General features: G+C 49.5%; 1 protein-coding gene across 1 annotated transcript in view; it reads right to left on the reverse strand.

The window, feature by feature from the left end:
• LOC142575941 (E3 ubiquitin-protein ligase MIB2-like) overlaps window positions 1-27,087 on the reverse strand; it is a 95,138-nt gene that overhangs the window by 49,222 nt on the left and 18,829 nt on the right. Inside the window, exons 2-5 of the mRNA XM_075685773.1 lie at window positions 23,949-24,000; window positions 18,561-18,665; window positions 5,638-5,770; window positions 1,485-1,606 (exon numbers count right to left, since the gene is read on the reverse strand). Of these exons, the coding sequence (XP_075541888.1) occupies window positions 1,485-1,606; window positions 5,638-5,770; window positions 18,561-18,614 (309 nt within the window). The 5' untranslated portion in view covers window positions 18,615-18,665; window positions 23,949-24,000. The remainder of the gene's footprint in view (window positions 1-1,484; window positions 1,607-5,637; window positions 5,771-18,560; window positions 18,666-23,948; window positions 24,001-27,087) is intronic.

Here is a 27,087-nt window from a genome sequence, read left to right on the forward strand (position 1 = left end):
CACTTCTCTTTCGTGGTCCCCCCCCCAAAAAAAAAACGACTTAACGACCTTGGTTTCAAAGCCACACACGAAATTAACATTTCACGATCCAAAACTACGCCGCTGTACAATATCTTGTTTGCTTGATCCTAAAGCGAATAGCTTTCTTTTATTCTTTCGCCCGTTTTTGTGGTAGAAGGAGATTCTGGAATATGGGAAGGAAAGGTTGGGGTAAAGTGCAGCGCAGTAACTGTCTCTCAGCAGAGGACACCTCAACCGCGCTGCACAGGGGGTAGGGAATGAAAGTAGGGGGAGAGAAAGAGCATGTGGTAGGTCCGAGGTAAGACGATGGCGGGACTTGGGAGAGGGAAGGCCAAGAGACGCGGAGAGAGAAACAGCATGCTCTCTTCTGCAACCGAGTTGTAAAGTGGGGTGGGGATATGGGTGGGGGGGGGGGAGGGAGGACTGTCACGCACATTCGCTCATGAGCTCGCTCGCTCGTCCGTCGCGAGAAAGGCAGAAAAAGGACGCGTGCTTTCGGGCAAGTGAGTGGTGGGGAGGGACTGGAGAGAAGATGAGGGGAGGTTGCCGATCGCTCGTTCGTCGCATGTCTCGCCCACGAAGCATACACCGCAGGAGGACGTGAGCGTTTCGTCGAACGCTGACTGCCTCGACGCCGACACAATGAGGAGAGCAAGTGGACGCGTTCGGTATCTCGAGCTGCCACGAAGGAACTCCGGGGCGGGTAGGGGATGTAGCGAGGTGAAAGGCGCGCGCTCTCGGGCCACCAAGTGGCGGTGATTGACGGTAAGGAAGGGAAGGGCGATGGGGGGAGATTTTTCTGTTCGTCCGGGCCGTTCGCTTGCATTGGCAATAATTGTGGATGGCTTCTGCATAATTCTGAACAGCCACCCTTATGTCGAAAGATGCCAATTTTTTTTAGTTCGTATCAACTAGTACATGCAGGCCAGTTCCCATGAACAATACCACCGCGTATTTACGGTGTCACCTGTTCGTCAACAGGAACTATAAAACGCGACCGGTGTTACACAATACGACTCAAAAAGAGCTGATGAAGCTGCAGATTGCTGCGCGGTCATTATGTGCCTCGTTAGATAAGTCCGGCAAACGGATTAGTGCTTTACAAATGTGTGTAACGCAGATGCATGTCGCGTTCTCGTGTTGAGCTGTAGGGAATCCATTTCCTCATGGTCACTTTATTTTATTCTGACCTTCAGACGCTATCCTTTTACCGTACACCTTTTCCTCTTTCGAGCAGTAAGGCGTCATGCTCTTTATAGCGGCAGCTGCCACATAGCTCTTTCTTTTTCTTGTATTTCTTGGTCGTTTTGATGTATACAAACATAGTAATAATACGAGTACTACGAAATTTAACTTTAGAGTTTCTGCAAGTCACATTTGAAGAGTAATTTTCATGGAATTTGAGCGACAAGAACAAACCCTGCATTACAGAGACAGCCGCAAAGTGAAATGAATAACCTTACTGTGCTGCTGCCAGTGCTCTCTAATCCAAGTGTACCGCCCAACGAGGTCCTCAGCCTGCGGATGAGTTGCTCAGCGAGCTCATCAGAAACATCCCTGCCGCTTCCACTTCTCAGCATTGAACCTATTGAAAGACACGGAGTAACTTATCAGCGGCAACTTGGTGGCTCCTGAAGGTTATACACAAAGAGAGAGAGAGAGAGCTGTGGATAATCTTTAAAAAAGTTCCTTTCAGTGACAATGTCTGGGGTCAATATATAGTCAGTGTTTACAATGGCGCACTGATAACACAGAGAAAACAAAGTATATGAATGGGAAAAAGTTCCATCTACCCGACAGTAGCACGGAGCTTCGTAGGTTCCTGCTACGAAGGTTCGTCGGGTGGATGGCATTTTTTTTTTTTTGCCATTCCTAAACTTTCCTACAGCTTGCGAACATCAGCATAACTGATTTGCGATTACGAAGTATACAAAATGGTTCTTTGTGGCCTACAGTCTAAAAGTTTCAATATTATATAGCCCATCGGAAATGTTAGCTGCAAAAGGAAAGAACACGCATTCTGCCAAGTGGACATTGCATCTTCGTGGTAGGTGTCAGAAATAGTGGGCAAAGCATCGCACTCCACTGGGCTCATGACCGCAAATCCGCTTTTGACCTATGGAGAGAAGCAACGGCTATATGCCTTGGATACCTACTGTGCTACATTCTATCGCTTTTATTTTGATTTTCTTTCATCTTTGAGGCGCAAATATAGTGATGTGCTAAAAACACACTAATTAACATGTATAACATTGCCTACATCTCTAGGACATATCAGTCAGGAATATAAATTAGTCGCCAGCGGGCAGAAAACAAAACTCCCGGCCGGATCATCTGAGAACAAAGCAGAAGCACGAAACCAACGTTTTTCTAAAGACGGCTCAGCTACTCGCCTTGCTGGAGGTACCTGCCATATTCGCGATCACATGGTGCACACATCTACGCGCTAGTTAAAAATTGCTTCCACAGGGAAAAAAAGGGAAGAAAACAACTAAAAATACGAAGGTGTACAGCTGAGTCGGCTCTAGCAGGCGCAGCAAGTCATTAGTAAAGACAGCGGGACCCCTGAACTCGATCGTGATGCTCGGGGGCTGCCGCTGAAACGCGTTCAATGCCCGTTGTAAGGAAAGAGTTAGAACTAGCCTAACAGTGATAATTGCTTGCTATTATACATTGTGGAGTGCACTTCGTCTCACGATAAACCATGGTCTCTGCTTCACGTGATTTTGATGTGCTTCCGGAGCACACTGAAACAACCACTCGATGATGCCGGTGTGTGGCAGTCTGAGCTCATCTGATAACTCTGAGGCGCTAGGACGTACAGCTGTTCCAAACTATTTCTATTACAATTCTGCAATCAGCCTTTCGCAATTTGTCAAAAGCTTTTCGGGCTAACCCCATTTCGCCTGTCGGTCACGCGACGTCATGAATACCGTGTAAACTCCCCACTTGAGATCAAAATTAAATTATGGGATTTTACGTGCCAAAACCACTTTTTGATTAAGAGGCACGTGCGCCGCAGTGGGGGACTCCGGAAATTTCGACCACCTGGGGTTCTTTAACGTGCACCTAAATCTAAGTTCAGAGGTTTTTTCGCATTTCGCCCGCATCGAAACGCGGCCGCCGTGGCCAGGATTCGATCACGCGACCTCGTGCTCAGCAGCGTAACGCCATAGCCACTGAGCAAACCACGGCGGGTTCCAAATTTGATATGTCGTGTACACACTGGTAATGCACAATTAGACCAGACAAAAGAAAAATAATTATTTTTCATTCGACGCCTTTTGCGGCAAAGTCCTCAATCACCGGTAAAATGTTTTCGGGCTGCGCCGACTTCACTTGTCTGTCGCGCGACCGTCACAAAACCTGAAGAACTCGATCACTGAACCAAAGTGATGTGTATGCGTTGAGGATGCATTAATATAACAAACAAAACTTTTTTTTTCTGAAGAGCCGGATACTACACCCTTCTGAAAGGAATAGAAAGTGGCTGCCCATCGATCACTCTGGCACTGGCTACTCAGAGCTGCCGGGGAGCATGGCTTTATTTGCATATAATAAACATCTTGAGTGAAGTGTAACGTTATCGAGTCCTTTTGGCATGCATGCAAGATGGCTCTGCTAACTCTTCTTCAATGATTATATGCTTTAGCGGCATCATAACCTTTCGCTGCACGCTGTTGCAATTTGGGATCACCCACAGCAAGCTGTTCGGAATGGCCTGCTGAGGTGGCAATATGCAAGTTTCCTCAGCCAGCTGCAGCTGCGAGCATTGCGAGCTTTCCCCAAGAGAACCATGGAAGTCTATCACAATTGCTGCGGTGACTAATTTCGTAGGGACCTCGAGGTGCCGCTTCAACCCCACCTCGGCGCCGTTGTGACTAAACGCGATCGGCGGACCAACTATTGTTACTGACCCCGCCACCGCCGATATGGTCTCTCTGCAGCAAGAAGAGCTTCCCTAACAATAGGGTGCTTTGCGGTACCTGGGCCCCAGGATTCGTCACAGTACGCTGACACTCGTGGCGACTACAGGACGCAAGACAATGGACAACCGGCGGCCACGCTACGGGGGTCAGCTCGGGGAACCAACGCGCCTTTCAAGACGTAAGCACCGAGTTCTGCGAAGCCCGTCTCACCTCGGAGGGGGCAGTGAAACCTGTGCGGAATGTGTGCGTGTAAACCCCTTCCCCCTTCCCTCAAAGGCGGGCCGGCTGCGTTGATTCGAACGATTCCCTCACCTAGGGATCTAGGGAACACGGAGTGTTTATAAGCAGCTGTTTGTCGCTGCTAGTGTGCTCGTCAATGTACTCATCATCGTGCTCGTAAACTGTGTGCTGTATGCTCGTCTTGCGTGCTCCATTTGGGAGCCACGCTAGACTGTCGAATGTATCTCTTGTTTAAAATGTAAATACTGTAAATAAACCCTGTACGCCTTGTCCCACCAAGTTCCTCCCTACGACATACAACCCCTTCAACTGGTGGCAGCGGCGAGATCGTCTGACAACTCCCTACAACTGTATGCCAGCGGTGGGATCGTCCTCCCAACTCCTCCCAATAAAGCTAAGCAAGGGGAAGCGCACCAATCGCAGGCGCCGACACCACCCTCCACAGTCGGTTATCTACTGCCAATGCGCTGGCACAGCCACACCGTAACCCTCTCGACCTCTGCGTGCTCCCCGCCTCTTATTAGCCAAGTGGATAAAAACCAGTCGCTTTGAAAGCAAACAAAAGTGACTTCTTTTACACAAAGAGAGCGTTTGATGGGTCTGTTCAAGAAACGCTGGCGGTAACTGCCCAATATTACGTCGATGGTTACGTACATTTAATCGTAACCAGGAGAGTGGAATCAAAATAGATTGGAATAGTTTTAGGTTGTAGGGCTCCCGAACGCATCAAAGGTTTCCCTAATGAAAAATTCTTATTTCATCCATATCTGCAAGCACAAAAAGACATTGAATTTGATGCGTTTAATGCGTATCTGTGAGCACAAAAAAGGTATGTCGCGGATGCAAGAAAATCTTTCAACGGGAAAGAGCACGGAGGGTCTTCCCAAGCATATATCTTAACAATATTGATTACACAGCAGTGCAAAATACCCTTACATCATGTAGTGTTGCTATGCACATGTCTCCGCATACTGTCCTATATAAGACTACCTAGAGTCTCTTACTGCTGATACGAACTGCTCATGAATGATGTGACCGAACCGATACCGTCAGAATTCGTTAATAAGTGAGTGGGCCTTGCAAACTCGGCAGCTACAATTCGGAAATTGCAATATGTGCAATAAAATAATTAGTGTCGAATTTAATTACATATTCCTTTCACTTAGTGAATTACGCATTACGATTTCTTGTGCACGTAAGGTATACCTTTTAGAGTAATCGATCTCAAGGACTTGAATTGTGCTACCTGTCACGGGAAATGTATAAAAAATTCCGTGTAATTTAAAAATGCTGGCTCGTAATCTCAATGCTCAACTATGTATACTGTGTACGAAACGACGCTCATAACCGAGAAATAGTGCCACTTCTTGCTTTGTTTGTTTGTTTGCTAAAACAAAACTGATGAGTTGGATACTTTGTTCTAGGACGAAATGATTATCGACTCAACTGATTTCTTCGCTCGTATTCCGTCTCACTAGAGTCAGACAGAGGGGGTTGAAAGTCCAGATAGCGCCACCGACTAGCACCCGCACATCGCGGCTGTCGAATACATGAATCACGGCACCAGTTTGCCCAAGGCTCTGAAAAAGATAAAGAAAAACTTGTTCAGCGCACTTAGCACAGTACGTAACCATAGGCGCGGACGCTGCAAGGTAGTTGTCACAGCGTCAGCAGTTTTCAGGAAACATTTCTACAAGGTGAAATAATTCAACAGCAGATGACATTAGTTTCATGGTTTACGCATGATATTAGGGTTGGTTGCATGCATGTAAGCTGGTGCTTCGCAAGAGGCGTGAAATACCACATGTAACAGCATAATCATGGCATGCTTTAATTCAACGTCGTTCAGATGGTTCAACGTTTCAAGGTCAAAATGAGCATGAAAAGTGCGGCCGTTGGGAACCGCTGCCGTCACATACTCAACACTTATGACTTCGCTTTCATTGGGCTGCGCAGTTGGAATCAGGAGAAACGCGGTGTACGGCTCTTCGCGGTACTAAAGGCCCCGAAATTTGTAGGATCACAATATTACGCTCATTGTTTTGTTAGTCACGTTCCGCTTGCGACGAAGATCTAGCTCTGCCATGTTAATAATGTTTCCAATAATTTGGCCCCCTTTTTTCATCCAGACTTTCAGTTTTCTTCAATTTTCATTAGATCACCTGAAGAATTACTGTGTGCAAATCATGGGGTTTAGCGTGAGGAAATACAGCAGTAATAAGTTGTGTAGGATTACTGTTGTTATCATAGCTAAATATTTCTTCTTCATTCTTTCCTGTAAGCGTTTGCACCGTTTGCTGCACATCCGTCAAGGAGATCGCAGATAGCACGTGAGCCGACACCAAAGCCTCCTCAAATGTAGATCAGATGCACCGATGGATAATCATATATCAAATTCTTCAATTTTACGCACAAACAGAACAATCTGGTTATGAGGCACTCCGTAGTTGGTGAATATGAATTAATTTTGACCACTGGAGGTTCTAAATATACGAGCATTTTTGCACTTCACCGCCATTGAGATACGGCGTTGTGGCCCCGATTGAACCGGTGACATCGAGCTCCACAGCGCAATTCCGCAGACACTGAGCTACTGCGGAGAGTAATAGGCACTGGTGCAGTACACCACTCAGCGAACACGATATGCATGAAAAGTTACTGTCCAGGAGTGCACAATAAAAAAAAAAATTTCCACCCGCTGACAGCAACAGCAAGGTTTACCGCTGCGATTCAACTGATCGGAAGGTGTTGCAACTATATCCAAGTTTGACTATATATACGTGGACGGCGACATATACACGGCTGCGCCGTAATTTCTCGCCCTCTTATGTGCTTTAACAAGCCGTGCAGGCGCCTGTAATGACATCGCACAGGAACCGCTGTCAGTCTGCCTGTCAGGAGCGGCGCCCGTGAAATCGCCTCAGTTTCAGAATGTGAACACTACAATGTTGTTTCGCAGTTTTTATTAATCAGAAGGCTTGAGTTAAAAGACATGGGCTGCGAATGAAATGTTTAGCGATATCTTGTTCGCGGAGTGCAATTCTAAAAACATTCCGAGGCATAATTCAGTGTAGAGTCAAGGGCCCCCTGGTCCATTGAAAAAGCACAATCCGCTGATAGCATATGGTGCTGTGAACATGACAGCCAAATTTTGCATTCGTGCGCGGCGCGCAGAGCTCGCAAGAGGAGTGCGAAGTCACCTTTCTCTCAAAAGTTTGTTTTCAAGAGAAGCCTGCTCCTCACTCTTTCCTGGGCGCTTTACTTCGCCAGCTTTTCCACCACTGGAAAAGCTGGCGCCATCGTCGGCGTGACGTAGTATGAGGGATCACATGGACACGGGCCGCGTCGGGCTGCTTCGGAAGCGAGCTGAAAACGAAAGCTTAGAAGTCCCACCTGCGCTGCAGTTCCGATTAAGTGCGAATATTTTTGTCGCTTCGGGGGTGTGCTTGACAACACTTGAAAGCCCTATAATAGGTAGTGGCTGCCTTTGAAGGTGTCCAACATGGCAGACTCCTGCTCTGTGCCGCAGTGCCGGACGTACGCAACGGAGTCCGCTGTCAGTCTTCACACGTACCCGCAGGACAAGAAGCTGCGCGAAGCTTCGATCACGAAATTTAGAACCGGAAAGCAGCCATCGGCTACAGCTCGGGCGTGCAGCAAGCACTTCTACTAGGAAGATTTCTGATACGGCGTCGGGGCTGCGATGTTCGGTGAGTAGCAGAAAGCGCGCACTTTGACACTCGCTCGCGCGCGCTGCCTGGATAAGGTCATGAAGCTTTGGTCTAAGAACTTGTTCATGCTAGATATTGGCAAGGTCACTGGAATGGAAAAGGAACGGTAAGAAGCACATTAAAAAAAAGGCGTGACATATGCCCATGTTTGTGTAGCTCCAACAATGAAATTTACTCGAATAAGAAAAAGAAGCCGCGAGTAATTGCTCGCCGAGAAGACCGATAAACATACAGTGCGACGCAACTTGAGAAATAACTGAAACGTCCAAGACTTTAGAAGATATAAAAGAAGATTGAATCGTCGCAACAGGACATCACAAGTCGCCGTCGTAGGCGTCGATGTCCCTAGCTATAACGAAATTATTTTTGAACAGCTCTGACAGTTTCCAGGCAACAATGGTTGCTTGTGTACTGTGAAATGCTCATATGCTGCGGCCTAAAGCTCACGGCACGGTGCGGAAGTGAAACATTGTGCGCGAACACGCATGCAGACGTGCAATCGGTCAGCGCGAACCCGTGCGATCACTGCATTGAGGCTTCATTCTGTTATGCTCTATATCTGGTTACTGAAACAGCCCACTATAGGAACATATTTTGCATAGTCTGCTCTCAGCGATTGCTACCTTTCATGTAAGAAACCGGTTCGGGGACTGTCGCGGCGACTGCACGCAGAGGGAGTTCAATGTACTTATTCGGTAACCCTTCTGTGTTTTCTGTTTGCCCAAGGTTATTATTTTGACAGTAAAAAACTTCCTTCGTTTTGAGAGTACTTACAGAAAGGGCCAGGAAGGCTCCTGAGTGACGCTCTTATTGAGCGTTGACAGCCAAACCTATGAGGAGCGCGCAGCGTTATCCTTCATACTACTTAAGTGAGGCGCTTCCAACAGATGGCGACACCGTAAGTCCTCGCCGCCAATAGCATATTCCCATACGCGGCTGCTATTGTCAAATAGCCGACATCAATCAACAAGCGTGTTTGGGTCAGTGCACTTCTTCCTACTGTTACTGTGTACATTTATTGACGCAGTTTAATAAACAAGTTTAAGTAAGCGTAGGTATACTTTCGAATTTTGATAGTAATCACGTACTTCCGGGAGAAGCCGACGATCGTCTGCTTACGTTCGGCCGCGGCCGCCCGCGTGGAAATTTAACTTTGGCCACCCTACTTATCGCTGTCGTAGCTGTTGGGTCTCGCTAATTTCGACTAGTTATGAGCACTCAACTAGCCTCGAACAACTCGAAACATAAGGTCAGACCGCACGCACGGTTGCCAGCGCGCGTTCGCTCCTGGGCGCTCCTGCTTAGACACCTTCGCAGACTGTGTTTCGTAATGAGCGTTTCAAAAAGCGCAAGCTAGATACGGCTGCTATCAGTCGGTCAAACTGGTGCACGACAAAATCGGTCCGCACCACGTAGCGCAGTGTTTGGATCGGACTGCTGGTACGATCTGTTGGGAACTCGGCGCTGACGCCCGTGGTTGTACCTGGGTCGCAAGCCCCAAGGGTAGCGTTGGCCTGGCGGCCTGGGGTACAACTGGAAGCATCCGAAGGTCCCGGCAAAGCATGAGTCGACTGGTAACAACGAAACAACTTGTTTATTTTAACATCGCAAAGAGTTGGCGGTCAGGTTTGACCGAAGTAGAGAGACGGGAGAGCACTTCACTCAACAGAAGAAATCGGAGCCCTCCTTTTGGCGTCCGGGGGCAGCTGTTTTTATACTCTCGCAGTTGAGGGCAAGAAGGAACCCCTCAAAAGACGAGCACGTGAATGTACAATGGGCTAATGGTGACGCACACTGTCGTAGCGATGCCGTAGCACCATGTCGAGCACGATCTCGTAGCACCCTGTCGTGGCGCTGCCGGTCGGACACAATGACTGTAATGAGAGGATGGTCCCTGCTTTGGCATCGCCTGTTTCGGGCACAATGACTGGAATGAGATCCCTGCTTTGGCATCGCCTGTTTCGGGCCCAATGACTGGAATGAGATCCCTGCTTTGGCATCGCCTGTTTCGGGCACAATGACTGGAATGCGAGGATGATCCCTAGGCGGTCGCATCGCCGCAGTCGCGCCTGGAAACACCTGGCGATGAGTGTTGCGGCGACGACGATCGGGCCAAAATGTCTGCCGCCCCGCCGCAGTCGCGCCGGCAAAACCACGTGTCGCAGGCGAAACGCAACAGACCGCCCCGCCGGGGGAAGGAGATCCCGATGGACAGGGGACTGCATCCGCTGTCCGGAGGGATGTCGCTCGATGATGCTCATAACCGAAGTCGGGCGTCCCTCGACGTTTCTTGAGCGCAGCGCACAGAGAAGGCCTCGTTCTCTCGTTCAGGTTCGCACGGGACACTGCAAAGTGACTTCGGGAGAGTTCACATTTTTGTTCTCGTTCCCGGCAAGCGTTAGAACTACGCTGAAACTCAACCGCTCAGTCAGCAAGCACGGCACAACCCTCACTAAGCCCTGCCAGGCTCTTTCCCCTTTTTATACCACTGCCTAGTTCCTTACAGTAGTCTAGCATCACTCAGAACGCGTCCACAAATTGAAAACTTGCACTAGAAAGCATATCATCACTTTGAAACACTAAACAAAAGCAATATGTTAAAAAAAAATCCTGCCTCAGGAAGAAAAACATCAGTAACAAACAATTTTGAGGCTGATTCCTACGTTAGGGGCTTCGACTTAAGCCATCGGCGTTACCGTTGAGACTCCCCTTTTTGTAACGCACCTCAAAGGAATATTGTTGTAAAGCGAGGCTCCAGCGCAGGAGGCGGCCATTTTTGGGAGAGATGGTCTGCAGCCATTGGAGAGGGCAGTGATCCGTCTCAATGATAAACCTTGAGCCGGCTAGATAGCATGACAATTTCTGAACGGCCCACACGAGACATGCACACTCTTTCTCGGTGGCGCTATACGCCTGCTCACGACTGGTCAGCTTACGACTAGCATACAGGACGGGGTGTTCTACTTCTCCATTTTCCCGTTGGCACAGTACAACGCCCATGCCTCGCTCACTAGCATCGCACTGAACAATGAACCCTTTTGTATAGTCTGGCGATCGTAGCACAGGCTGGCTTGTTAGGGCACTCTTTAGGGCGCTAAAAGCTCTTTCCTTGGTCTCGTCCCAGACGACTGTTTGAGGCTCTGTCTTTCTTAGAGCATCCGTCAGGGGAGCCGCGATATCAGAGTACCTAGGGATGTACCTCTGATAGTAGCCGGCGACACCCAAGAACGACCGAATATCGGTCTTGGTGCGCGGTTGCGGAAAGTCTCGCACAGCGGCCACTTTTATTTCAGAGGGGCGGCGACGACCCTGACCAATCACGTGACCGAGGTAGACAACCTCGGCCTGTGCTAACTGGCACTTAGGAGCCTTTACTGTCAAGCCTGCTTCGCGCAGGCGGGTTAGCACTGCCCGCAAGTGTGTCATATGCTCAGACCAGGATGCGGAGAATATCGCTACGTCGTCTAGATACGGTAAAGCGAATTTTTGCTGTCCCCGCAACACTTTATCCATGAGGCTTGAAAAACAGTATGGCGCGTTCTTCAAACCAAAACTCAACACTTTAGGACGGAATGTTCCCATTGGTGAAATGAACGCCGCATACCTACTAGCCTCTTCTGTAAGTGGAACCTGCCAATAACCCCTGACAAGATCTAGGGTGGAAATAAACTGAGCGCTACTAACTTTCTCAAGGCGCTCCTCGATGTTAGGGATCGGATAAATTTGATCCTTAGTGATGGAATTAAGCCTGCGGTAGTCGACGCAAGGACGAGGTTCCTTGCCCGGTACCTCAACTAAAATCAAAGGGGAGGTATAATCACTCTCACCTGCCTCAATAACACCGAGCTGTAGCATTTTCTTTACCTCAGCCTCCATAATATCGCTCTGGCGGGGTGACACCCGATACGCCTTGGATCGTACTGGCTCTGTGGAGGTAAGTTCTATATCATGAGTAAGTACAGAAGTCCTACCAGGCCTCTCAGAGAACAGACCTTGAAACTCTTGTAATAGCTGGTGTAGTTCGGTTTTCTGCTCGGGCGACAGCGGTGCTTTACTGATAAGGTCACTAATGACTTGACCGGTGTCTTCCCTGTTCGTCACTGAGCCTAGTCCCGGAAGCTCGACCGGAAGCTCTTCAGGAACGTTTACCATCATGCACACCACTGCGTCCCTTTGTCTATAAGGTTTGAGCAGATTACAGTGGTAAACTTGCTGTGCTTTCCGCTTTCCTGGCAGACTTACCACGTAGTTAACGTCCGACAGTTTCTGAACAATTCGTGCTGGGCCCTCCCACTGCACGTCTAGTTTGTTGTTTAGCGATGTACGCAATATCATGACCTCATCGCCCACCTCAAAACGACGGGCCCTGGCTGTCCGATCATAATAAACCTTGGCCCTCTGCTGGGCCTTTGTCATTGCTTCACCTGACAACTCCTGTGCCCTTCTTAAGCGTTCGAGGAGCTTAAGCACGTACTCCACCACGACTGGGTCGTCGCCCCTACCTTCCCATGATTCTCGAAGCATGCGAAGCGGAGATCGAAGCGAGCGACCGTACACCAGTTCAGCTGGCGAAAACCCCGTAGCCGCATGCGGCGCGGTCCTTAAAGCAAACATCACCCCAGGCAGACACAGCTCCCAGTCAGTTTGATGTTCAAAACACAAGGCTCTCAACACGCGCTTCATGACGGAGTGGAGCTTCTCAACGGAATTCGACTGTGGGTGGTACACTGAGCTGTGTAACAGCTTTACCCCACACCTTTCGAGAAAAGTTGTCGTCAAAGCGCTAGTAAACACTGTGCCCTGATCTGATTGAATTTCTGCAGGAAAACCAACTCGCGCAAATATGGACAGTAGTGCATTGACTATCTCAACTGAGCTGAGTTCTTTAAGCGGCACTGCTTCAGGGAACTTTGTCGCTGGGCAGATCACAGTCAAAATGTGTCTGTACCCCGTGGCTGTTACCGGCAGAGGTCCCACAGTATCAATAACGAGCCGTCTAAAAGGCTCCGTAATGATAGGTACCAATTTCAACGGCGCCCTCGATTTGTCCCCTGGTTTGCCCACCCGCTGACAAGTGTCACATGTCCTCACGAAATGGTCTGCGTCCCGAAAACACCCTGGCCAATAGTACTCTTGCAAGAGACGGTCCTTAGTTTTCTTAACTCCTAGGTGTCCGGACCACGAACCCCCATGTGACAAGCGCAACAGATCCTGACGATAGCATTGAGGCACGACCAGCTGATCGAACTCCACTCCTCTGCGGTCTAGATACTTCCGGTACAGGACTCCACCTCTTTCCACAAAACGCGCAGTTTTCCTGGCGATACCTTCTTTGACATTGCAGCGAATGTTTTCTAGGCTGCCATCCTTCTTTTGCTCGGCTATCAAAGCCGACCGGCTGACTTTTAGCAACCTATCAAGTCCGTCTGACGTAGGCGCGATGAGCAAATCAGTAGATAGCTCTTCTAACTTTCCCGAATCGGGATTTTCCTCTCCAGTATCTGGCGCCTTCAACGCTACAGACTCAATTTTATTCTGTTCGGGCGTGCTCTGAATATCAGCTTGCTGCGCCTCTGACCCTTTTTCGTTGTTTGATAACGTCGGCCCCGCAACTACCGCCTTTGCAGCGAGCTCCCGAACCTTCGACCTGGTTAAGGCCTGAACACTAGCTTCACCAAACAAAAGCCCCTTCTCGCGCAGGAGGTGATCGGACCTGTTTGAAAATAGGTACGGGTACTGGGGTGGCAGCATAGATGACACTGCCGCCTCTGTCTCAAGCGCTCCGAAAGGTCCTTCAATAAGCACCTTTGCTACCGGCAGACACACGCTATGAGCTTCCACGGCTTGCTTGATCCACGCGCACTCGCCCGTGAACATATGGGGTTCTACGTAAGACGGGTGAACTACATCCATCGTAGCTGCGGAATCGCGAAGCACTCGGCACTCTTTCCCGTTCACGAGGAGGTCTCGCATGTAAGGCTCGAGAAGCTTCATGTTCTCGTCAGTGCTGCCTATTGAAAAAAACACAACTTTTGGTGTTGTTTCCGGACACTGCGCCGAAAAGTGACCCGGCTTCTGGCACGTATAACACAAGCGCGCTCGCCTCATCTCGAACCGCTTTCTGCGTTTGGCTGCCGCCGTCTCTTTACGTTTGGTCGGACTGCTTTCGCTCGCATCCGCACTACGCGTGTCCCCCTTTAATCTCATGGGCGTGAACTTCGGCCTCTCAAACTTCGAGCCAAATTCACCCTTTTGACCGTCCTTAGCTCCGCGAGCCCGACGCGTCACAAACTCCTCGGCTAGCTCAGCGGCTTTAGCCACCGTACAAACGTCTGGCCTATCCAAGACCCAGTATCGCACGTTCTCCGGTAACCGACTATAAAACTGTTCTAGCCCGAAACACTGCAGAACTTTATCGTGGTCACCAAACGCTTTCTCTTCTTTGAGCCACTCCTGCATGTTCGACATAAGCCTATACGCAAACTCTGTATATGACTCACTTTTGCCTTTCTCATTTTCCCGAAACTTCCGACGGAACGCTTCCGCAGACAGCCGGTACTTTTTTAGAAGACTCGATTTCACTGTGTCGAAATCCTCTGCTTCCTCTCTATCCAAGCGAGCGACTACGTCGGCCGCCTCGCCGGGTAACAAAGTGAGCAAGCGCTGTGGCCACGTTTCCCGAGAGAACCCCTGCTTCTGGCACGTTCGCTCAAAGTTAACCAGGAACAAACCAATGTCCTCTCCAAGCTTAAACGGCCGCATCAGGTCAGTCATTTTGAACAATACTCGTTCTCCTGCACCGTGTGCCTGACTTCCATTACGAGCGCGTTCCATCTCTACCTCGAGACGCTTCATTTCCAAAGCGTGTTCGCGCTCTTCTTTTTCTTTCTGCTCTTTAAGTTCGCGCTCCTGTTTCTCTTTTTGCTCTTTAAGTTCGCGCTCATATTTCTCTTTTTGCTCTTTAAGTTCGCGCTCCTGTCTTTTTGACCTCTCCTCAATAGTCTCAAGGCATTCCGACAGCTCGTCATCCTCAGCCTCTAACTCAAGAATAGCCTTTAGCAGTTCAGGTTTTCTTAGTTTGTCTGAGACATCCAGACCCAACTCTCTTGCAAGCTCCAACAATTTCGGTTTGCGCAACGACTTCAAATCCATGGCTGCTCTGAATGCTGCTTTCTCTACTGCTTACTATTGTCTTGCCGCAAACTAACCCGGCAGCAACGACAACCACAATTACCAGCTCTGTTTCTGACACTAACAAAAGCCTGGCAAAGCTCAGAAGAAGAAAGTCCCGCACTCACCAAACCTCGCAGGCAGGAATTCCGCGCCGTCGTTCCGCTGCAGGCAACCAGTCGTCACACAGGGCTCGTTGCACTGCTCCCGGATCGTTGTTGAGCTGCTCAGCATACCGTCAACTGCATCTCTTCGCTGCTGGCCTCCGTTGTCGCGATCTCACCGCTGGCAGACAGATGTCTGAAGTCGGAGGCGATCTCACCGCTGCCAACCAGATGTTTGGATCGGACTGCTGGTACGATCTGTTGGGAACTCGGCGCTGACGCCCGTGGTTGTACCTGGGTCGCAAGCCCCAAGGGTAGCGTTGGCCTGGCGGCCTGGGGTACAACTGGAAGCATCCGAAGGTCCCGGCAAAGCATGAGTCGACTGGTAACAACGAAACAACTTGTTTATTTTAACATCGCAAAGAGTTGGCGGTCAGGTTTGACCGAAGTAGAGAGACGGGAGAGCACTTCACTCAACAGAAGAAATCGGAGCCCTCCTTTTGGCGTCCGGGGGCAGCTGTTTTTATACTCTCGCAGTTGAGGGCAAGAAGGAACCCCTCAAAAGACGAGCACGTGAATGTACAATGGGCTAATGGTGACGCACACTGTCGTAGCGATGCCGTAGCACCATGTCGAGCACGATCTCGTAGCACCCTGTCGTGGCGCTGCCGGTCGGACACAATGACTGTAATGAGAGGATGGTCCCTGCTTTGGCATCGCCTGTTTCGGGCACAATGACTGGAATGAGATCCCTGCTTTGGCATCGCCTGTTTCGGGCCCAATGACTGGAATGAGATCCCTGCTTTGGCATCGCCTGTTTCGGGCACAATGACTGGAATGCGAGGATGATCCCTAGGCGGTCGCATCGCCGCAGTCGCGCCTGGAAACACCTGGCGATGAGTGTTGCGGCGACGACGATCGGGCCAAAATGTCTGCCGCCCCGCCGCAGTCGCGCCGGCAAAACCACGTGTCGCAGGCGAAACGCAACAGCAGCCAGACAGGAGCACGTCGGCGCGAACGCGCACTCAAGCCCTATCGTGCACGAAGCAAACGCGGTAGTGGCATGCAGCGGCGGTCTGCCACGTAGCACCGATAATGCGGCCGCCGCAGGGTGCCGCGACGAGTGTACTGGCTGAGCGCACTGAGGCTCGTTGAAGACAACCACCTTTGGCTACGTCTGGCGCGTCGTATGCGCGAAAACCGAAAGTGGTGGAGTCTACGCGAACATCCGAAACCAAACTTGAACTGCGTGCCACAGTGACGCTCAGTAGGCGGTACGTTGTGGCCACACGACCCTCCGAGTAGCCTTCGCAGGGCGAATCATTGAAGGACGAGCGGAAGCACCGCGAATTTGCCAACAACTCCACTTCTGCTGAACGCATTAAATAACTTTTCTGCGGCGAAGTATCTCCGAAAGAGATTAGTCTAGATTAACTTCAAAAGCATCTCTCGACTTCGATAAGAAGTGGTTCAGGGCCCCTTTAAATACTGGTTTTGGCAACTTCTGTGGTTGAATAACATAGCATCTATCTTACATATACGAAATAGATGAACATATAGCATGCATATGCACAAACACACAGAACATCAGGGCAACGACGAAAATTCCTCTGGGGTGTCCATGTAATTGCTAACGCAGTAAATTAAGTTATTAATAAACTCGCACATTTACGTGCATACGGTGTGCATATGCTGGAGACAGACAGACAGAACTTTATTGAGGTCCTGGGAAGCACCGCCCTTAGAACAGCACCGCTTGCCGCTCCCACGTGGGGACAGCGAGGCCTAGTCTCACCGCCGCATCGTGGGCTACCGCGGACAGCCCGGAGTTGTGGGAACAGCTTGGAATTCAGACAAAAAATAAAGAAAGAAATTAATATCTGTTGTTTTACGTGCCAAAACCACGATCCGACCATGAGGCAAGCCGTAGTGGGCGACTGCTGAAATTTGGACCATCTGGGGTTCCTAAACGCGCACCTAAATCTAAGTAGGAACTCGCCAAACTTAAGACTTACACGACTGCATCAATTAAACCCTCTCTGAAGCTTCGACCTCCATTCGGACTTACTCGACGTGAAGCTACGCTTCTCTGTCGCCTTTGGTTAGGAGTTGCCTTCACAAAGGCATACCCTACACTAATTGTAGTGACCGACAGTGAAGCATGTGAGGTCTGCGGCACCGAAGAAAATATCGACCATCTGCTATGCCACTGTCCATGATAGGCCCTGGAAAGACAACTTGCAAACGCTCTCCAAAAACTGGACAATCGGCCACTTTCCGCGCAGGTACTGCTGGAACACCGCCCCCATCGCTCGTCGGCCCATAAAGCGGTGAAGGCACTATTGTGCTTCTTGAGGGCGACGGGCTTGTGTGAACGTCTGTGACTATTAGTGCAATTACTATTAGACCACATGCATCAGCGAACTCACCGATAATTTCCTTCTTTCTCTCCCTCCACTCGCTTCCTGTCATCATTATTTTCTCCTTTCCCATTCCCCCGGTGTAGGGTAGCCAACGGACGTTATTCTGGTTAACCTCCCTGCCTTCTGCTTTTCTCTTTTCTTCCTTCCTAAATCTAAGCACAAACTCGAAGACAGTCGTATCTCAAGGCATATTTGTTTGGTGGTGACTACACATATATTGCGAGAATTGAATGTCCTACTAAAAGCCCAGTGAAAATATAAAATATACCTTGCCCTTAGGACGCATTTCTCTTCAATACTGTAGCATCTATGTGTACCATAAGTAAAAAGAATACGAATAATAAGCTTCTGTTAATAATGATGTTATGGCTACAATTTTCCGCGCACAGTGTTTCCGTCAAAGATCCTAAAAGGTTATTTAGGCATGTGTTTATTTATTGTTTGGAATGTTGGAGCTACTTTCATCACTGGCTGTCAAAAATTTGATTGTTAAATAAACAAATGAGGTAAGAAAAAGGCGTAGTATAACAGACGTAACCATACGCATAATGACGACAATTTCGCGTCGACTCGATCGAATTGTACGCGACAAAACAGTGGGCAAAATATCAACATGACTGTACATCGAACGGACTACGGGCAGTTATAGAAAGTGAAATGTATAAGAGAAAGCACCTCTGCAAGTCTATTTGCCAAGCTTCCGGGCGGCCAAATTCAAATGTGTGAATGTTTTGCCTTGAAAGTAAGGTTGTTTTATGGTTCAAGGAACAAGAGCAAAAATAGAACGCGAAAGTAGGCGCCGCGTCTAGGTTCTCGAAACGAAGATCGATTATTCGAAGTATACTTACCGTCACACAAATTGTTTATCGTAACCGCAAGGTTGTAAACTTAACCCGCGACACACAATATGACCATCTCGTAGCGGTTAAGGCCGATACTCACCTTTCTCATAGAGTCAACAAAGCCGCCGTGGCCGAGCTGAAGTATCTTCATCATCTGAAGGTCGTCGGTCACTCTTACACAGTCTCCAGGAGAGAAGCATCGCACCTGAAAGTGTTTGAAGCTTTCACAAAATACTTCACGAAACGACAGTCACCTTTTTAAACACCGATAACGTTCACATGTTTTCCAAAAGAACTTGTTTTTGGGAAAACTGGAGTTTAGGATTACTATACATCTGTTTTGTGACAAGAATAGGATGCGTAGTAAAAATCTACAGGTACTTTTCGATTGACTTCAAAGCGGTGGCACAGCCGTAGTCATATCCTGGAACACCATGACGTAGTTTTGTATGTCGAAAATAATCGTAAAAAAAAAACCTCCTTGTCATTGTAGTTTGCTGCCTTACTGCGCAAGTACAGGCTAGCAGTATAAAGGTTCATAAAAGATAATATTAACATCCATCCCTATGTACCCGGAAGGTACAAAGGAAACCCACACGGGTTTCTCAGAGACAGGCCGCATGGTAAAGTGACCACCCCGAAAAGACGGTTGTCCCGGGTTCGAATCCCTGACCAGGAAGAATTTTCCTTCAACTACGAAGGTTAGTATTTGAGGAACTCGTGTCGGTTTCTTTTGTAGCTTCATACTACATACGGGTAGATGTCCATATTTCTTTCCACGAGCCTTCTTCAGCCTTGCGGAAATGTAGAATTGATTTGCCACAAACAGGATATAGGTGTACGAATATTCGAAATAGGAATCTAATAGTATTTGCTCCTTATATTCGAAACAAGATTTCCTTATTTGTATTTGACTGTCTTGCAATACTTTTTTGGAATATAAATATTTCCTTAATTAAGGCAAAACTTAAGTCAATAATCTCACTCCGTTCGCATTCCTTTAATATTATGAGCGGTGCTCTCTTAGTCTTACGCTGCTCACCGATCCGGTACATCCCACACGTTGCGGCAATTCGGTGTCTCGTGACACTTGCCCGGACCTCTCCCTCACCCGTAACATCCGCGATGCTACGTGGGAGAATCTCGATGAAACCCTCGGTAGCGATCATTTTCTGCTCCGCATTGCCTTCACACCGCGACAGAAAATGCGCCAACACTGGGGCCAGGCCCGTCTTACCGACTGGACCAAGTTCAGATCTCAACCCTTCCCCACGATCCCTGATTCACACGAATACGCGGCCTGGGCATCCTATGCCCTTCATACGCAAAGAGCGCACACACGGACCCTTGCTACCTCTAACGTGACTCCTGCTATCGACCCACACCTCCTCCATCTCTGGGATGCTCGCCGCGGCCTCATACGCCGTTGGCGGCGAAACAAGCTGAACCGCAAACTCCGCTCCCGTATCGAGGCCCTCACCACACAAGCGGCTGCATATTTTGTGCAGCTTGCCGATTCAAATTGGACCGACACCTGCACGAAGGCAGCAGGCCAGATGAGCTCCAAGACCACGTGGCGACTCTTCCGGAGCCTTCTGTACCCCTTCACCACCCGTGGAGAAACACAGCGTCAACTCCGCCGCGCCTTGCCTGCCTATCAGGGCACGGCGGATCAACTCGCGAAGGATCTGTGCGACCGATACATTTGTCGCACGGTCGACCCCGTGGGCCCCGAATACACATATTCTGGTTCCCCCAACTCCAACCTCGACGCTCCATACACGCTTCCCGAGTTGCGGGCTGCGCTGGCGAAAATGCGGCGGGGCACGGCTCCCGGCCGGGATGGCATCACAGTGTCGCTCCTAGCCAATCCCCCCGACCAGGCTCTTTTGTCGCTGCTCCACCTTATTAACTCGATATGGGACGGCTCGCCACTCCCATCAGAATGGACCACATCGCTGGTCACATTCATCCCCAAGCCGGGCAAGCCGGTTAGCATTGAGGCTCTGAGACCCATCTCTCTCACCTCTTGCGCCGGCAAACTCATGGAAACTATGGTCCGCGACCGCCTTTCCGCCTACCTGGAGGCTAGGGGGACCTTTGCCGACACGATGTTTGGCTTTCGCCCGCATCTGTCGGCACAGGACGTCTTGCTACAGCTCCACCACGATGTCACAGAGCCGACTACTATGCGCCAAAATGACAAAGCCGTTCTCGCTCTCGATCTTCGGGGCGCGTTCGACAATGTCAAACACAGCAGCATTCTCGCTAATGTTTCCACCACAAACTGCGGACAGAAGACTTTCGACTACATCCGCGCTTTTCTTTCTAATCGCGCCGTCTTCATCCGCCTCGATTCCACCGAGCACGGCCCTTACCCACTAGGCACACGGGGTACACCTCAAAAAGCGGTCTTGTCACCTCTACTCTTCAACTTGGCCATGCTGAACCTCCCCTACCTCCTGCAGAAGGTCGAGGGGATACACCATGCGCTCTATGTTGACGATATTGCAATTTAGACCAACACTGGCTTTCCGGCTCAAATCGAGGAACGCCTACAACAAGCGGCCCTTCTAGTGGACACTTACGCCGCTTCTTGCGGCCTAGAGTGTTCCCCATCCAAATCGGCACTCCTATCAGTCCCCCGCCTACCGCCACCACAGATTTCTCTCCCGTCCGGCCCTGTCCCATCGGTCCAGGACCTTAGGATTCTCAGGCTGCTCTCCGAGGCACCAGCGAACAAGTGAGTCGTATGATTCGGTGGGTCTCTACCAAGCGCGGCGGCCTCCGAGGGACCCAGTCCCTCCAGTTGGCCCAAGCGTTTGTGACCAGTCGGGTCCTCTACGCCTCACCATACCTTCGCCTGCGTCGTCACCACGAACACCAGCTGGATATTGTTCTCCGCTCCGTGTACAAGCGCGCGCTGGACCTGCCCATCGCTACTTCCAATCGCCGCTTTGTGGCCGTGGGGGTGCACAACTCCTTCGCGGAGCTGCGAGAAGCCCATCGCGTCAATCAACTCACTCGTCTGTCGCAGACGCCTTGCGGGCGCCGGCTGCTACACAGACTTGGCCTCAGCTCAATCTCTAACCCGGTCCCTCCCTCCCCGATACCGGAACTCTGGCGCCAGGAGCTGTGGGTGAAGCCACTCCCCCGCAACATGAATCCCGAACAACACCCCGGTCGCAGGCAAGCGCGTGCCGCTGCCCTCCATGCGCGCCACTCCGAACGCCCCGGCGTATTCTACGTAGACGTCTCGGGCCCTTCCCCCTCAGGTCACTTCACGGCCGCTGTGATCACCGAGGGTCACCACGTCGATGGCCTCTCGTTCAGAGCCGACACTGTAACTCATGCAGAGGAGGTTGCCATCGCTTTGGCCGCCTCCCACCCCACCACTCGCACTATCTTGACAGATTCGCGCTCAGCCTGTTCTCGATACATCCAGGGTTCCATCACCCCGCTGGCGGCTAGTCTCCTTCGGGCCGCCTCCTGGCGTTTCAACCCTCACTCCATCAGCATAATCTGGACCCCAGGCCACACAGGTCTTCCCGGCAACGAGGCGGCGAATGCCGCTGTCCGCGCTTCTTTCCTCCGGGCCGCTGCCCCTTCATGTCGTGTGTCGGATCCTGGCAACTCGAGCCTCACACGCTACAGCGATATTCTGGATTATTATCGCACATCACGCCGAGTCTACCCTAACCCTGCACGCGGTTTGACAAAAGCGGATGAACGACTACTACGCCGCCTTCAGACCAATACTTTCCTTAGTCCGGCGGTCGCCTGGCACTTCATGCCGGAAATCTCAGGCACGTGCCCGACTTGTCAGGACCTCGCCGATACCTTTCACGTTGTGGCTTCGTGCCCAGCCACTCCACTTTCCTTTTCATCCCCTTTCCCCATCCCTACTAGAGAGGCTTGGGAGGAGTACCTGCTCGGCTGCTCTAACTTGGAAGCTCAACGTTCCTTGGTGGCGCGCGCCCGGGCAGCGGCCATCTGCAATGGCGTCCCGGAATAGGGGCTGCCACACAGGCGCACAGCAAGCAACTCTCTTATTAACTTCCTGAGTAAAATGTTTCTACCACCACCACCAAACAGCGGCGTACGTCTGAAGCAGACTTTTTATTTACAACTACTTCAAGCATTTACTGGAATAGCTGGTATACTGTCGACCTCGGCTACAGAACATGATGAAAACCTTTCGCACTTTATATGCCTCATACCTCGATGAAGAGATTGGTTTTCACCGACTCAGGTATCCCGTTTTCATGTAACGTGAATAGCGTGAAAACATTCGGTCCGAACGACCGTCCCAATACCTTGCCCTGTTCACACGTGGGCACCCGGCGGCGTAGTTTACCTGAAGATGCCTCAAGGTGCCGAAATCCACAGGACCGCCCGTTCGCAAGCCTGGGCTTCGCGTTTCGCCGCTGGGACGGTCTGGAGGGGCTGTGTAGAGAAACCTTTATCAATGTTGGCCCGAATTTTTTATCGAAGTACTTAAGTTAATAATAATAATCGCACGTAGTAGTAGTAGTAGTAGTAGCAGTAGCAGTAGTATCAGCAGCAGCATGATTGCTGGGCTATGCGGCGTGGTCCTGTAACTTGGCAACGCGCGTTCGCCAGACTGGTGCGGTAGGCTAGTAGTGTGGCATAACGCATTGCTAACTTTTGCGAGCAGTTTAGCTCAAACAAGCGAACATCCTAAATAGGTCTTTTTTGTATGTCCGTCCCCGAAAATATGCCACAGCATACATTGACACTGCAGTTAATTTTTTCCTGATAAGCTTACTTCCCATATTCTGGTGGTATCTAACCCCCCCCCCCCCTTATTTTTTCTCCGATTTTCCCAAATTCGGGTGACAAACGTCAAGAATTTTTATCTGATCATCTTGTTTTTTATTTAGCTATGGACGGCCACACTAGCGTGTTTCATAGTCCCAGCTATTGAAGGTCTCGCTTTTCTCTTCTAGAGATCGCAGGCGGTGTGCCCCTTCTGGTGGCTGTTGCCAGCTAGCGATCTTCCTCTGCTCTGTTTTTATATGTGCAAACCAGACACACACAGACACATTAGGTAGATACATAGATGCATAAACAGATACACACACACACACACACACACACACACACACACACACACACACACACACACACACACACACACACACACACACACACACACACACAGCTAGATAGACACATACATACTTATATATATATATATACATAGATAAAGCGGTCAGCTCTAATCACTGCGGCTATGATTAGCGACGTTCAAAGCTAGTTGCTCGCGCCATTTGCCCACGTGAATGAAACGACCGCTCCTGATCGGTTTGTCCTATCGGTAGAGCGATGCATACCGAAAATGTAGCTCCGAGACTGATTCTTTACAGAAAATTTTCTTGCTCGCCTTTCTTTATGGCCGCTAGTGTGGCCCGTGCCTTCAAGCTTTGAGTTATGCCTTCTATCCGGCAGTCTTACTCGTACTTACTCGTATCTTCTGAAGAAGCCCTGGAATTGCTGGACCCCATCTTGGCAGGACGCTGCAAGTTAATAAAGAGAGTCATACTCTCAGGCCTATATTGTCAGATGTGATAGCACGAAGATTTGATCAGACAGTAATGTACACGTCAAAACTGCATATACATATATACATATATATATATATATATATATATATATATATATATATATATATATATACATATATATATATATATATATATATATATATATATATATATATATATATATATATATATATATATATATATATATAGCAGCACCAAAGTTTTTAGATTGCCCTTGGCAGATAGCACGATCTAGATAGCACCCTTGCCTAAATTACTCGGTGAGGCGGCCATTACTTCTACGAGAAATCAAATGTTCAATTGAATAATTAACGTGATTGCTATATGTGGCGTAAAGTAAATAATTAGGAAAATTAATTATCTGAATTACGTTAATTATTAAATTGAACATATTGATTTCTCGAAGTAATGGCCGCCTCATCGAGTGATTTAGATTAAGGATTATAATTGTGCTATCTGCCATAGGAAAGCTTAAAAAATTTGGTGCAGTTAAATAAACATCCTGTATGTATAGTGGGGCGAAGAATCGTTCTATGGGTCGGCTTACACATGAAACAAAAGAAACGCAGAATGAAGCAAGAAGAGTTGCGCTTTAATTCATCGAGAGTTTGCGAAGTGGACTTTTCTTCACCAGGGAATATCGGTTTTTGTAAATCATATGCCTATAAGTTTTTTTTAACTTTTGCTTTTGACAAACTACAGAGCTTTCGCAATAGAGGAGCTCAGCAGCGCTTGAAGCATTGCCGAAATAGTCACACTTTCGCTTGAAAGGCGAAGTATTGATTGCGATAGCAAATTAATGGACGGCTATACGCAGTAAGGAAGAAGAAGCCGAGGTGCGGACGCCCCTCACATCGGTTACGTCGTTTTTCAATGTTTGTGCAGCCATCTTTACCACCATCACGGATTCAAGTACATCACTGGATTTGTGAAGTCACCGGGAATTGGCGGACACCTTTCTTTAAGGAGGGACTTCCATTTTTGGACATTTACTGGCCTTTCTTGGTGCATCAAACGTGTGCGGCTAGCAAGCACCAAGTAGGCCTACTGGCCCCGCCGGGCCACAATGGCGGAAATGCGAATGGAAGATGAAGACACTACCGGATTAGAAGAGAATGAGGAAGATCTATGCTGGCAAATTGTGACAACCCGGAAATCTCGCTCCACCACAAGGATTGCTGGCGATGGGAAAACATCACCGCAGAACCTGCAAAAGCAAGACAACAGCAGCAAGAACAAGGGACCTAATAATAATAATAATAATATTTGGGGTTTTACATGCCAAAACCACTTTCTGATTATGAGGCACGCCGTAGTGGAGGACTCCGGAAATTTTGACCACCTGGGGTACTTTAACGTGCACCTAAATCTAAGAGCACGGGTGTTTTCGCATTTCGCCCCCATCGAAATGCGGCCGCCGTGGCCGGGATTCGATTCCGCGACCTCGTGCTCAGCAGCCCAACACCATAGCCACTGAGCAACCACGGCGGGTAACAAGGGACCTACAACCACTACGTTCAAGAACCGGATTGCCAAGGGATCAAGGATGCCCCAATTGCCCGAATAGCACAGCAAAAATCATCATCCGCCCACGATGAGGTCTCAACTTGAGCAAAGCGAGCACCACTGCGATAGGCGCGGCGATTATTGAAGTATTGGGCCTGACTCCGGAACAAGCACGAGGATGTCGTTTGCCCTAACTTCACGCAAAACATCGTGGTGGTTAGTACACCAGATCCCAGTCATGCTGCCTGGTATGTGCGAATCAAGTCAATCATTATAGTGGAAACCGAATATGAAGTTAACGCCTACGAGACAGCTCCGCGTACCACGTGTGATTCGGGGAGTTGACTTCAGAGACCATCAGGCCACGATAGCGAAGAACATTGCGCATGACTTTAACGCACTGGCATTGGCAGCCAAACGTATTAGATCGACGGGCTCGGTCATTGTTCTGTTTGATGGGTTCAAGGCACCCATTTACGTCATATATGAGTCGACCCTTGTGAGGTGCTACCTGTATAGGAAGCAGTTTGATGTCTGCTATGCTTGCGGAAAGATTGGGCATCGATCAGATGTATGTCCAACACCGGACGTGGTGCAGTGCAAAGGATGTGGAACACATAATCCGGAGGACAATCACATGTGTCTGCCTAACTGCAAATTCTGTGGAGGGGACCACCCAACTGAGGACAAGACTTGCCGACAGCGGTACCAAATTCCATACGTGGTGCGAATTCGACGACGAGAACGCAACAGATCTACATCGGGGGTAACATCAGCTCAGCTGCAATGGGATGCCCAAACGGGCACCAGGGGACGCACGTGCTCAAGGAGCCCCACCCGGCCAAGACGCCGCTCGCTGTCGAAGGGCAGAAGCCGCTCCAGATCACGTGAAGTGCTGGTGCGCTTCGAAGGAGGAGGGCAGACGCCTGGCGACAAGACATGTGGAACGGCCATGGCCGCCAAAGTGAAAGGTATAGTGAGGGCTGCGGAGAGCGGTGCGGGGCGGCAGGTCGGAGATAATGATTCCAGGATAGAAAAGCTAATTAAAGAAGTAACATATCTGAGAAAGGCAATTGAAGAACTTACTAAGCAGGTTGTAGAACTTTGCAAGAACTCGCAGACTAGCTCCACAAAAGTAGCAATAGCCAAACCGGTGAATAATGACAACAGTCAGGAAGAAAACACACCAGCTCCAAAGAAATGGGCAATAAGCCCAGTAGAAACGACAATGTGCTCTGCTTTGGCAGAGATCAAGGAGGCGATTAAACAACTTAGAGATGCCACAGATAAAACTACCTTCAAAGTTATGGAAATGGAGACTGACGACTGAAAAGAGGCTTACGAAAGTAGAAGCGGATGGCGAGGACGACGATCCCTACCCTCAGAAGCAGAAAGCGTGAGATCGCTCCGTGGCGCGTCGGGGGATTCTACGAAGCGTACTCTATCTGGTAGCAGTAAGGTATGTTCTATAAGCAATGGCTAGCTGGGGGAGCTTTACCGAGTGGCAATAGTACTGCCGAGGTTTTTATCACA

This window comes from Dermacentor variabilis, chromosome 3 (genome assembly GCF_050947875.1).
Source record: "Dermacentor variabilis isolate Ectoservices chromosome 3, ASM5094787v1, whole genome shotgun sequence".
Classification (NCBI taxonomy): domain Eukaryota; kingdom Metazoa; phylum Arthropoda; class Arachnida; order Ixodida; family Ixodidae; genus Dermacentor; species Dermacentor variabilis.